This window comes from Gallinula chloropus (genome assembly GCF_964237585.1).
Source record: "Gallinula chloropus genome assembly, chromosome: 7".
NCBI lineage: Eukaryota > Metazoa > Chordata > Aves > Gruiformes > Rallidae > Gallinula > Gallinula chloropus.
In genome coordinates this window covers 883,579-896,456 of record NC_140092.1, presented here as the reverse complement: position 1 = coordinate 896,456, position 12,878 = coordinate 883,579, and the positions used below count along the sequence as shown (strand labels likewise).

General features: G+C 47.2%; 1 protein-coding gene across 1 annotated transcript; it reads left to right on the top strand.

Moving 5' to 3' along the window:
* Window positions 1-1,774: 1,774 nt before the first annotated feature.
* Window positions 1,775-2,410, top strand: LOC311193805 (growth-regulated alpha protein-like; the record flags this gene model as incomplete). Its single annotated transcript, XM_084266746.1, has 3 exons — window positions 1,775-1,835; window positions 1,976-2,102; window positions 2,185-2,410. The coding sequence occupies 3 exons, from the start codon at window positions 1,775-1,777 to the stop codon at window positions 2,408-2,410; spliced, it is 414 nt and encodes a 137-aa protein (XP_084122872.1).
* Between the last annotated feature and the right edge of the window lie 10,468 nt (window positions 2,411-12,878).

The following is a 12,878-nucleotide window of genomic DNA, read 5'->3' as shown; positions in this document are numbered from 1 at the left end:
AGAAAAACAAACTGAGAGCATAGGAAAGATTTTCCCAAATAAACAGAGCCAGCACATAATGCCATATCTTATAAACAGCCACAAGCCAGGAAATGTTTATACAGGGAGTGGGGGGCTGATGGAACCTGAAACGGGGAGAAGAGACTCAGGAACAGTCCACATTGACTATATTCCTGACATCTTAAGGCTCTTCATGATCCCTTTGCATCTGGCACACCTAGCATGTCACCTCAGGTTCCACTCTGAATACTTCTGCATGGGAGGAATGGGTTTCTTGCACAAAAATGTCCTTTTCCCCTTGTAAGGAAATGTCACAGTAACAGGCAGGGTTGTGCCCGAGTTTTGGTGCTGTGGAGCTAGGACCAGCACCCAGGTGAGCATTAGGCATTTGGTGCTCACCCATTGAGCTAAAGCCTGCAGCTCTTTCAGAAAACTCATGTGCAAGGCAGAAGGAATTACAGACAGGTAGGAATTAGAAACTTGCTCCCTACCCTTTGGCAGACCACGCACAGAGGCAGACACTTGGAGAGAAGCCCAAATCCCCAGTGCTCTAAGATCTTCCTCTCCTGGTTACTTTAGCACTTCCATGACTTCCTGTAGGGTGGCAGAAGCAAGAAATAGTCAAGTGCCCCAAGGCTGACAGATCCAACAGATCTAGAGCCACAGAGATGATACTGGCAGTGCCCAAATCAGTGAGTTCACACCCAGCTCCGAGAGGAGAAAAGTCAGCTCAGGAATGGCAAGGCAGTTAAACTGGTCAACGTGCTGGGAAATACCTTTGTGAACACAGTGTTATCTCTATTCTCAGCTTCCCTCTTCCTGGGAGTATTTGGCAATTAAGCATAGAGCTAATTTGCAAGCTTGCAGACACTGCACTAACAAATGAGTTTGTGTTGTCATCTCCCCCTGCCCAAGGTGTCCATTGCCTAATGTCAAATTGGATCTTCTGCCTCCCAGACCAAGGAAAAATTTTACACAATTATTACCTGTTTGTAGAGATCTTAGGGGAGAACTGTGATCTCTTTTCACTGCCCCAGAAAGCACAACAGCAGCCCAAAGAAAAGCTGGAGCACTGAAATAAATCCATGCCTGACTGCCAAGGACAGGGAAGGAAGCGTGGGATGGCAGTGGCACCTCTGGACTGCACCTACTGCCCTGGATCCTCTGGCAGACTTTAACCCTTGGTATCTGTCCAGACGGCTGGAGAGGGTCCCTACCACTCACTACTGACTAAACATTCAGGGCTGTTGGCTTTTCAGTGTAACAACTAAACCCACAATGAAATTACTGTGTCCTTGGCAGAGAAACCCAGGTCCCAAAATGAAATGTGAATTTATCCCTATATGCAGAAGACAACAGGGGTTGTGTTTCAGTTTTCACTGGCATCTTATACACTTACAAACGTAAAGAAAACTTGGGATGGGCTAAACTTAACCTGCAAATTGTGATGCTTCTACAGGAGTTCCCACCGCTGGCTCCCTGGCATTGCTGGGCTGCCGGTAAGTGGAGCAGGCTGAACAGGCGCCTCCGGCCAGAAGCACAGTACTGCTGGACGGCCACGGAGCCCGACTGCGCAGCCCGTCCGTGCGGGGTGCCGGGCAGGGAAGAGGGCGAGCAGTGGTCCGCCCGAGGATGTGCAGGGAGGAGAGAAAGATGCGTGACGGCGTGTGAATCACGTTCCTCCTGCCCGACAACTCCCGGCGGGGAATAAAAGCACCGTCGGACAACGGGGCCGCACAGACGGCTCCCGCAGCACCTCCCGGCAGCACCAGCCATGAGCCCGCACCTCCTCCTCGCCCTCCTCCTGGCCGCCGCCGCCGCCGCGCTCTCCCGGGGTGAGGCTGAGCCGGGGCAGGGGGCAGCGGGGTGCCGGCGCCCCCGGGGCAGGGGGGAGCGGGGCAGGGGGAGCGGGGCAGCGGGGCGGGGCGGGGGGTGCCGCGGGGTCCCGGGGCTCATGCGGCACCTCCCGCCCCAGGCGCGCCGCTGGCCGGGGAGCTGCGCTGCCGCTGCGTGCGCACCGTGTCCGAGGTGATCCCGCCGCGCCGCCTGGCCCGCGTGGAGCTGGTCGCCGAGGGGCCGCACTGCGCCGTGCCCGAGGTCATGTAAGTGCCCGGCCCGAGCCGCGCCCGGCCCCGCGCCCGGCCCCGGCCCCGGCCCCGGCCTCACCCCGTCCCTGTCCCGCAGAGCCACGACGAAGCACGGGCAGACGGTGTGCCTGAACCCCTCCGCGCCCTGGGTCAAGATCATCGTCACCAGGATCCTCAACAGGTACTGGCCGGGGCAGCGGGTGCGGTGTGCAGGGGATGGGGAGGGTGCTAGCGCGAGCCCTTTGGGCGGCCAGCGAGGCTCGGGCTGGGTGTGGAACCAGCGCGGGTGTTGCAGGGACAACAAGCCACCTTCCTGCCGTTGACTTCTAAGGGGAAATCTGTTCAGCTGTGCCACAAGCTGTGGCTTGTTTGTTGGGAAGAAAACCCCTGTGGCTCAGGTACAGCATCACAGCAAATGCTCGACTAAGTGCAGATCCAGCCACAGGAGCGGGTCAGTGTGACCCACCGGCACCATCAGCCATCTCTGCCGTAAGACACATCTCCTATAGGACTTATTGTCAGGGCCATGCAAGAAGCCTTGAGGAAAGATTTCCTAACTGGCTTTATAATTTGAATTCTGCCCGTTGCAGTTCACATAACCAGCCCTGAGGGAGGAACCATCTCCAACTGAAGCGGCGGGTGTTTGCCAGAAAGGATGGGGAAGGATGGCGGAAGAAGATAATAACTCAACTCTGCTTGTGATGACCAGCTGTGCTATGTTCAATCCCTCTGGGACTCTCCCCTCCCCTCCTATTTATTATTGCCTATTCCTACACACTATATTCCTATTTATTTTTGCCTATTCCTACATGTGTAGTTACTGGCTACGCTGAAGTGATTTGATAAGGCAGCCCAGGCTTTGCTGGCACCTCTTGGCACCCCCGCTGCAGCTCTCTCAGCCTGAGCAGCCCCTCCTCTGTGCAGGCTCGGATGGGTCCATCCTGGGGATCACTGTGCAGGTGTTCACCTCAGACACTGAGGTTTGAGAGGGCGATGCTGATGGCTGTGGGTAATAGGAGTAACAAGATCCTGAAGTCTGAGTGCTGTCATCTGGCACGTAGCATTCCAGTGCCCCTTTGGGATTACGTGTGAATAAAAGCTGGTTGAAGCAAGGGCAGTGCTGTGCCGCTGTGCTCCATGTGCTGCCTCAGCTGCCTGCATCAGCCTTGGCTCAGAATGGTTTGCTAATTGTTTTCCCCACTGTAACTTCCTAGGAGTTCCTGTAGAATGCCTGGGATCTTTATGCACAACACACTGCACATTGAAACTACAGCAAGCTTGCTCCTCAAGGCTCACTTCATTCTGTACTTACCAGGGTGTAAGAATTTCTGTGAAATTGTGGGGTTTCATGCCAAGACTCTTGGGGTTTCTAAAAAGATAATACCAGGGTTGGTTTGGGTTTTGGTTTTGGTGGGGTTTTTTTCTTTTTAAATGCATTTAAATTTAATTATTTGGTATTTATACAGGAGATGTAAAGGGACAGTAAATGTTCCGAAGAGGCTTAGATATTTTATGTCTACCTGTATGACAGACTGTCACCATTCATACAGAAGAAGGAATTTTCCTTATTCTGCTTTGGAAAAAAGTGGTTATGTAAAAAGGTGGATTTACCTAGAAATGCTAATGTAATGAAGTATATTGCAATAAAAGTATTTTCTTGATAAAAAATATACTGGGTTTTTTTGTGAACTCCATGCCAGGATGGGCCTGAGGGCATGCAGGGTTTGGGAAGCAGGGAAGCAGTAACCCCTGTGCCTGTTCCTGGGCACACCTGAGGTCCAGCTCTCTGAGCTGCTGGGGACACTGTACTGAGCACGCCTGCTGGGAGATTCAGAGGCTCAGTATTTAAAGCCTGCGGTGCGAGCTGCCCATGGGGGGAGAGGGTAACCCCAAGGGATGCACTGAACCCAAGGAAGCCCCTGCAGTCTGCAGGAGCCTGCTTGCTGGTGTAACTTGAAGTGTTTTAAGTGCAAGATGTTTTACTGGGTTGGAAGGAGCAGCAGTGTCTGCTGCAGTGAGAAACCATGACAGCTTACAGCATGTTGTTTCCAGAGAAAGGAATTGCTCAGGTGCCAGCTGTGACAAGGAGCCCTGACACCTTTAAAGCAAAGAATCTCCACCTCTGGAGTCTGGTTTGCTGCACATTTCTAGTGTAAACAGTATCTTCAGTCAGTAGGCACATAACACTTGTTTACTGACAGAAGAATCAATTGCTGTTTGCTCCTGCCATTCAGCAGAACCTTATCTGAAGGTACAGCCGTATCCTGGCCGTGCTGACAGGGCAGAGGCACGCAGCGTTCCCCTGTGGCACCTGAGCAGAGCTGCCTTATCCTCACCACACGGGGTGTGGAGAGAAGTCATTGGGCAGCAATGGGAAGCAACAAGGATTGTCTCTGGTCCTCATCTCTTCCTCTTTACCTAGCAAGTAACTGGATGTTAATTTTTTGAGTTGTGGATATAAAGAAAAATCTTACTGAATTTCGACAATGTCTTGATTGTCAAAGTATAGAAGTATAAAATACATACTGTGTATAATGCAGAAAATAACTTCTCTCTCTGGAAAGCCAGAATTTTAAAGTCCAATATTTAGGCTGTTAGGCAAAACTGTTACATCACTCAGAAAGGGAGAAATGTCTGGCCTGGGGGTTTTTTTTGGGTTTTTTAGTGATACAATCTTCCTATTATTGCTCCTGAAGGAAAGGAGTCTTACTGTATTTAATAGCCTTTCCAGGGAAAAGGATTTATTCTGCCTAACTTATCCATCAGATGAGGGCAGAGATTTAGAATAGCAAAGGGCTAAAAAGATGTCCTGCATCTGAGAAAAGCAATGAATGCAGTTATGCAACTTCACAAACATTAGAGAGGTGAGTTAGGGGAGAGTGTAAGCTGGGTGAAGCTATATGCCAAAGAGCAACAGAGATTGGGAGAGGTTACTTACACAGATGTGTATGATTAAATCAATAACATGTGGGATTTACAGCATGACAAATACATACACACACACAGGCACAGGCACACATCCATTTAGATAAACTACCTATTATGAAATCATTGCTATCACATTTCATGCTGCTTTTATGATACCAGGCCCTGAGATGAAAGCTTGGAATATTCAAATGGGTTGGATCAGTCTATTTCTAATCAGCAGCCATGTGTCAGAGCTCTTTCCTGAGAGGCACGAGGGTAAAAACCCACTCTGCTAGGAAAGCCTAGAAAGGATGTTGTGGGCAGAAAGGATGCCAAGGCCAGGGGCTTGGAGTGCTTCCAAGCCTCAACATGAGAGGGATGCCTGCTCCTGCTGCTTGCTGGCTTCATGTTGGATGGTGATATGTTGGATGGGATAAGCTGGGTTTTTTGCTTCACTAGGGCAGTGTGAGCCTGGAAGCATTGTCAGGCAAGAGCAGATTCAGTCCACAGGGTTGGGTGCTGTACCATGTGTGGCATAATATAATCTAACTCCATCCCAAAGCTTGTTGGGTTTCTTGCTCCTAGCACTTACCCAGATTTACTTTCTCAGAGGCCCCCACACCTCTCCTAGCATCTTGATCAAGCTTCTAAGCTGAGTATTTTCACACCAGGTACCTGCACAGAATTTTAGCCCCAATAAGGTTTCACCTCCAGGCTGGGACGTAGCTGCCTGCCTCTTCAGCCAGCTTTTTCATACTCTCATGAGATAGAAGCCCCACACTTCCAGTAGCCTTTCACTGCACTTGAAGTTGCTGGGTGCCAAAGTAATTGTAGTAGCAATGGGAACTTATAAATTGTTACCTGTAGGAAGTCTGCAGATCATAACACCCCGTTCCTGCTCAGTGAAGGTACTACCTTAAACCCAGCATGAACTTCTCATCCCTTCTCCTTTCTCTAATTAATGTTTTCATTGTTAGTTCAGCTCAGTGGCAGCCTTTATAAGCTGCCCTTTCCTTCCCTAGCAGAGATGATGCTGGCACAGGATTCGTGTGGCCAAAGCGCCTGGCCAACACAGAAATGCTGCGAACATCATGTCAGTGAAGTCAGCAGGCAGGAGAAGGTACAGCTCACGAATGCCAGGAGTTGGTAGCCCTTAAATTCCTCCTCCTCAGCCCTGTCTGCGTCCTCCCCTGACCTCCTCAGGTGCCAATATTAACTGAAGGGAAATGTGCATTCCACTGCGGCGCATCCCTGAAGAGCAGCCAGCAAATCTGTTTAGGTCCCCAGGCCAAATGTGTGAAGAGGATAATTAACAGGATTCTCCACAAGTAGCTGCCAGGATTGCCTAGTAACTGGAATTATTCCACCAAAGGGCATCTTTTCTTGAGTATAAACATGAGTGTGTGTGAACTCTTCAGCGCTCTTTCTCAGAGACCCATTGGATAGTGCAGGAGGACTTGATTTAATTGATCTTTGGGCAAGGCAGGAACAAGACCTCTCTGACATATCTCAATCATTTCAACCAAACAAACTTTACATGTCATATTTTTCAAGCAAGTATACTGATCCTGGGTTCCTCAGGGCTGTGTTCAGCTCCACACTGCCAAGGGCAACGTTTGGTCTTTCTGGAGGGACAGTCTGGGAAGCAGCCCAGAAGTGGTGTTTAGCACTGCCCATGGCAACTGGCATGCCCAAGAGACAAGGGGTCATCAGGACAAGCTTCTCTTGTGCCTGTGGGTGGGTGCAGCTCCTCACAGGTAAATTACACACGACAGCTAGCAGGGCAGGCTTGTTCCAGACTAGTTTCAAATGCCACCTCCTTAGTGCAAATTAACCCAACATTCAAATAAAAGGAAACAAAAAAGAAAATAATGCTCTTACTTTCCACTAAAAGTGAACCTGGTTTTGTCTGGTTTCAGCATTTGTGCATTGATCTTGCTGGTTTGTGCCTGCTGTAATTCATTACAGAATCTGGGCTGCAGCTCATCCAAGAGACAGCAGCAGTAAAGGAAACGGAGGCACCTCTTGAAATGCCACTCATTACCCTTCAAGTGTCTGCAGAGTCAGGATACTCAGCCTTCACTCCAGCTTTTTCTATCCTCACTGCTCTCCATGCACAGACTGTTCACCCACACAGGAAAGCTGCCGGGCTCAACAGGCTGTCACAACGTGAGCTGACTCAGATTTCATGGCAAACTTGACTGCAGAGGCATTTCAATCCATGTCTGAACTCAACCCTGGCCTTGTGCTGGTCAGCTGGAAACACCAGGTTTAGCAACACGGGGGATTCAGCGCTCGCTCAACTGGCAGTGGTACCAAACCATCTCTAAGCTTCATTCTGACAGGCACTGAAGTCTGTCAGAAGCTTGTCTGGTTGGGAGAGCTGCAGTTCTCAGAGTAAAGGAACATTAAGCAAAACAGAGATTCTTACTGAAAAAAATACATAAAAAGGGAAAAGAGAGTGAAAAAATGAATCCTTGATATCAATAAAATCCTGCTTAAAGGCAACACACTCAAGGAAGTGAAGAAAATGCTGGAAGATTTCAGTGTTTGGTGTAAGACTTCAAAACCAAGCATGTTTGCAAACATTAAAAATGCTTTGCCACCTGCAAGGCATCACTAGGGTTTATCCACAGGGGCTGAAAAGGAAATTAAAATTTACAGTAGCTGCAACAAGACTAGAGAATATTCAGAGTCAGTAGTGAGAGTTTTGCTAAAATACATTTCCTCTTCCCTTTTGCATAACATGTTTGAATACTCCCTTGTTTTCAAAATTAAAGGTGCCTGTTCCCCACCTGGACACAGGTGTGGTTTTGGTCCTTGTGTATGCAGGAGATCATGGCATCACCATCACATACTAACACTGAAGGTCTCCAAACACATGGGAGAGATGATGTCTCAGCTGTGTAGCATGAGCAGCTATTTAAGGACTCTTGGACTACTTACTGAATGCAAGAACAGAGCAAATGAGACCAAGCCAGATTTCCTTTAAGACCTTACACACAGAGATAACTGAGGAAGAAGGTATTTTCTGCAAGAATTTTCTTCCAAATATACTGAAAAGGATGCTGATCTAGCCAATTAATTAGAAGCAAAGCTGTTGATTGTTTTGTTGGTGTTTGGATTAAAAGTGTGTTTCTTTCAGGTTTAGTAGAAATGAGGTAGCTTTTTGATCACTTTACCTTGCAAAGAGCACTCTCACCAAGCTGGTGCTTGGAGCATATATGCAGTAGGAGTTGATAAGGAACATTTTTCTCCCTATCCAAAACCCAAACCTGCTATCTCAGATTCTGGTTTTTGTGGTTTTTGTGGCTGCACTGACACAGAGGGTTGGTACCACTTAAATGTGATGCAGAGAAACAGCAAATGAACCTCCTGCCAAGCCTCTAGGAAACAAAAATGCACCTGCTATCCAAATGTCACTGCCCCCCTTTGGGGCATCATCTTAAAAAGATTTAAGGTTCCTGCCCTCACATCTGCCATGGCAAAAATTCTTCAGCAACATTACTCCTCAAAGAGTTAACAAGTTCTTCAATCTACCTTTGCCCAGAATTAATTCTACTCTCTTGATTTGCTCCCACTACAGTCCCTCTGCATAATGAGATCCTTCCTTCCTTCCTTCCTTCCTTCCTTCCTTCCTTCCTTCCTTCCTTCCTTCCTTCCTTCCTTCCTTCCTTCCTTCCTTCCTTCCTTCCTTCCTTCCTTCCTTCCTTCCTTCCTTCCTTCCTTCCTTCCTTCCTTCCTTCCTTCCTTCCTTCCTTCCTTCCTTCCTTCCTTCCTTCCTTCCTTCCTTCCTTCCTTCCTTCCTTCCTTCCTTCCTTCCTTCCTTCCTTCCTTCCTTCCTTCCTTCCTTCCTTCCTTCCTTCCTTCCTTCCTTCCTTCCTTCCTTCCTTCCTTCCTTCCTTCCTTCCTTCCTTCCTTCCTTCCTTCCTTCCTTCCTTCCTTCCTTCCTTCCTTCCTTCCTTCCTTCCTTCCTTCCTTCCTTCCTTCCTTCCTCAACAATGTCCCTGGAAAAAGGGAAAAGCCCCTACAGTCTTTTTCAGCTTGATAACCTGCTTATCTCTTTGCAAAGAGAGTATAACTACATCAGTCTTCTAATCACCCTTATCACCCTCATCACTGTAGTCTTCTTTGAATCCATCTCATCTTTGTCAAATATAAATAATAATCTTTCAGGTAGAACATTGATCTTGTCAAGAAATGATGATACCTAATTTCAAACCCATGGACCGTTATGGTTCCTTGGGTGACAGTTTAATTGCACTGTGGATTTTTGTCCAGAGAAAACAGCAAGGACCATAGTTCTTTTTAGCCTGGAAAAGAGGTGAGAGAAGATACATGCCCGAATTCTGTAATGCTGTCAATAGCACACGTAAGGGGAACAGAATGATCAGAGAATGGTAATCTGAAAGAAAAATGGGGCAGAAATGAAGGGAGCACGTGGCAGGTGCAGCAGGAACTAAGGGAATGTGTTCTCACAGCAAACAGTTACACTGTGGGCTTCTTTGCTACACCTGTTTGTGGATATTGGATGTTGCCAAGGGTCAAAGCAGTGAGTAGACCAATTAATGAGGGAAAATCCTGTACGACCTATTCAACACAAAGATGCCATCTCTGGGCATCCCCAACTACAAATTCCTGGCATCTGGAAAAATATAATGGAAAGTGATAGTTTAAAGTATCTTTATGTTTTCCCTGTTCTGCCCCAAGCATTTGTTATTGGTCACTATGAGTGTCAAGACACTGCTCTAGATGAAGCTGTAATGAGATGTAACTCAGCTGTTCTTACCCTCTCTTGTCCTAAGGCCCTGAAATGTCATGGCATTTCCAGAGTGCAAAATAAGGACTCTGGTGGCAGCTGAAGAAATCTCCCCTACACAGCAATAAAACACAGCAGTTAGTTAGTTTCACAGAGGATGCTGAGTCAGTCTTGTGATCCACCTGCTGCTGATTTCATATCCTTGATTGACCACAGGAATAGCAATGTCAGCATGAAAAAAAGGAAACTAAAATTTCCACTGTGGAAGGATGATTTAGAAACTTCCAGCATGACAAAGAAGAGTTACTATAGTCTTGAAGATTACACCATTGCTGCATATCAGAACCATGACTGGTGCATAAATTCTGCTGGAATTAATCATGTTCAGTAGAGTGCAGAAGACAAACCCCTTCAGAAGCCCCGTCCACTGATTGGAATTGGGTTTACTTGTTCCTGGAACCACCACCCAATTTAATATTGTATCTGAGCAGCACACACAGTTGCCAGTATTAGATTATCAGTGGATGGGGACTCAGACCTTGACAGCCTGTTGCTTTGTCCTGTGTTCCCGGGAGTCCCTGGAGACAGCTTTCCCCAGGCAGTTACACTGCGCTTGCAGTGTAGCAGGAGGAGACACCTGATTCAGGGTCAGCCCCTTTAAACACCAAAAAGATCAGGTGCTAAAAGCATCACAGGTGGATTTTCCTCTTTTTAGTCCTTTTGAGGTGATTTTAAAAAACAAGTTTTTGTCTCTGTATGTAATATTTTCACTGACATTTCAAATATTCACTGATATTTAATAATATTCTTCTCCATCGCAGGTATTCTCCATCGCAGGTAGGAAGGGAAATAACAAACCTTTCCTAAGGACAAGCAGAACACGGGGCTAGTGGGGCTTTGGGGGGGGGGTTGGTTTTGGTTTTTTCCAAAACTAGCAAATGAGAATTTTCAAATCAAATAAGGAGCATTCTTCAGCACTGTGATTTCCCAAAGTGATCAACCAGCAATAAAAAATTGCTCATCACCGTGAACCCCAGCATGACCCAGCAGTTCTTTCTTCAGTCTTTCCTGGGAAGCTTTGCCCATCTTGGCAGGATGAGCTGCACAATTTTAACCTCCCATGAAGCATTTTCTTGCTGCAGGGTTATAAAAAGCCAATGATAAATATGAAACCCATTGTCCTCATCCAGTCAGCGTCCCAGCGCATCTCTTCCACCTGTGCAATGTACTAATGTTGTCACTGGGCTGAATCCACCAAAGCCCAGTAATATCTCATTATTATGAGATTATATTGGTGCTGAGTAAATCAGCGTGGTGATTGAAAGCAATTAGGCATAAGTCCTCGGACGCTTGCTAACGATGACACTAAATGGTGCCAACATAAAACCACACATGACACCACACTGTCAACAGGAGCCTGAAACACAGCATCATTCACTTCTTGCCACAGGCTTTGATGTAAAGGGAGCTGCAGAATCTGAATTCTGCCCTTCTTCTGCCATGTTCTTTGTCTTGTGTCTATTGCCAAGGTTATGTAAGACTGGCCACCACACAGCATCGCTGTGGGAGCGTGCCAGGGAATGCACAGCACCAGGGAGAGATCATATTCGGACCAGAGCAGCTGAAATGGGCTCTGTAAAGCCATCTGCAGGACGCTGCCTTGTTGTGGCAATCCGTGCTGTCTTGGGATATCCTCAGGTTTTGATAAGGTGAGCTGCTTTATACGTCTTTCTCAGTCAATTATGGGGGAAAAACAGGGGTAAGTGGCCACTGAGACTTCTGCATTCTGATGTTGTGAGTTACCTGCAAAGGAATCAGGTCAGCAGTCTGGAACGGATCCAGGTAACAAGAACGAAAGCATCAGTGATGCTGCAGGAAAAGCCTCTGGGCACGTATGGAGATTAGATCATAGAATCACAGAATGCCTTGGGTTGGAAGGGACCTCAAAGATCATCGTGGGCAAGGACACCTTCACTAGACCAGGTTGCCCCCCAACAAAGTTAACTGTAGCCTTTCCAGCTCCTTCCACAGGCTTCACATGTGACTTCCCAGCTCAGATAATACAGGTGATTAAAGAGCTGATATGGACGGTTTATCAGAGCGGCTCATTAGAGGGGATTAATGAGAAAAACTGATCCAAAGGGGAAAGCAGCTGGACAAGTCCAGACTGAAGGAAGAAAAAGGAGGATGAGGAAATAGAAAGGAAATTGGTAAATTAATGAAATAGCAAAAATTCCTCAGAGGGTGTGGGATCTTCCTGCTCCTGTCTGCACTGGCTCGACTCATTACAGCATTAGTTTTGGCATTCCAGATTCTCACCCATGTCATCGTACGTCAGAAACGTGCCACCCTGATGCCAGATGTAGGGAATTGTGTGGGAAATACTGATTCATTGCAAGGAAAACTGTATACTCATAAAAACTCACCTGTGAGGGCTTGTGGCACACTAAATAAAAATGGCCTGCTTCCAGTACTAAACTGGAATGATGACTACACATCTAATCCTTCAGTCATATGCAGAGTCAAAATCAGAGGAGAAATGTGCAACTGTTTTAGCCATTTTGTTACTTTGAATACCAGCACTTGGGGTTGGAAAAGACCACTTCTGTCCAGTGCTTCGTTCTAAGCCATGAGGGAGCACATGGCCGTTGGCAATGATAATATCTTGATTAGACTTATTCATAATGATAATGCCTTTGTTAGACCAACTACTCCATTTGGCAGAAATAAGCACATGGAGCACAAAGCCTTCATTGTGCCACTCTGGTATTTCCTTCTATAGAGCAAATACCTCAGTTATTTAAGGGTCCAGTAGAGTTTTGTATTTTTTTGAGAGAAAGCTCAGGAGGCACTTGTAGTACCATGTTCTCAAGCCACCCTGTACTGCAGGCTGCTTCTCACTCTGTCACATTAGTACAATGGCAGTGTTCCACATGGATGTATGAGAGAAAAAACCACTTTCCTTAACTTCAGAGCCTTCTTCAGTGAGGAACTGAGTCTCTGCTCTACAACAGGTAATGACCTATTATCACCCCCAGCTTAAGGACCGGGAAACTGCAGCTGTAAATATCCCAGAACTGTGACCAAGGTCTCCTCCCTTCTAAAGCCATACGCTGTTGGAGGAT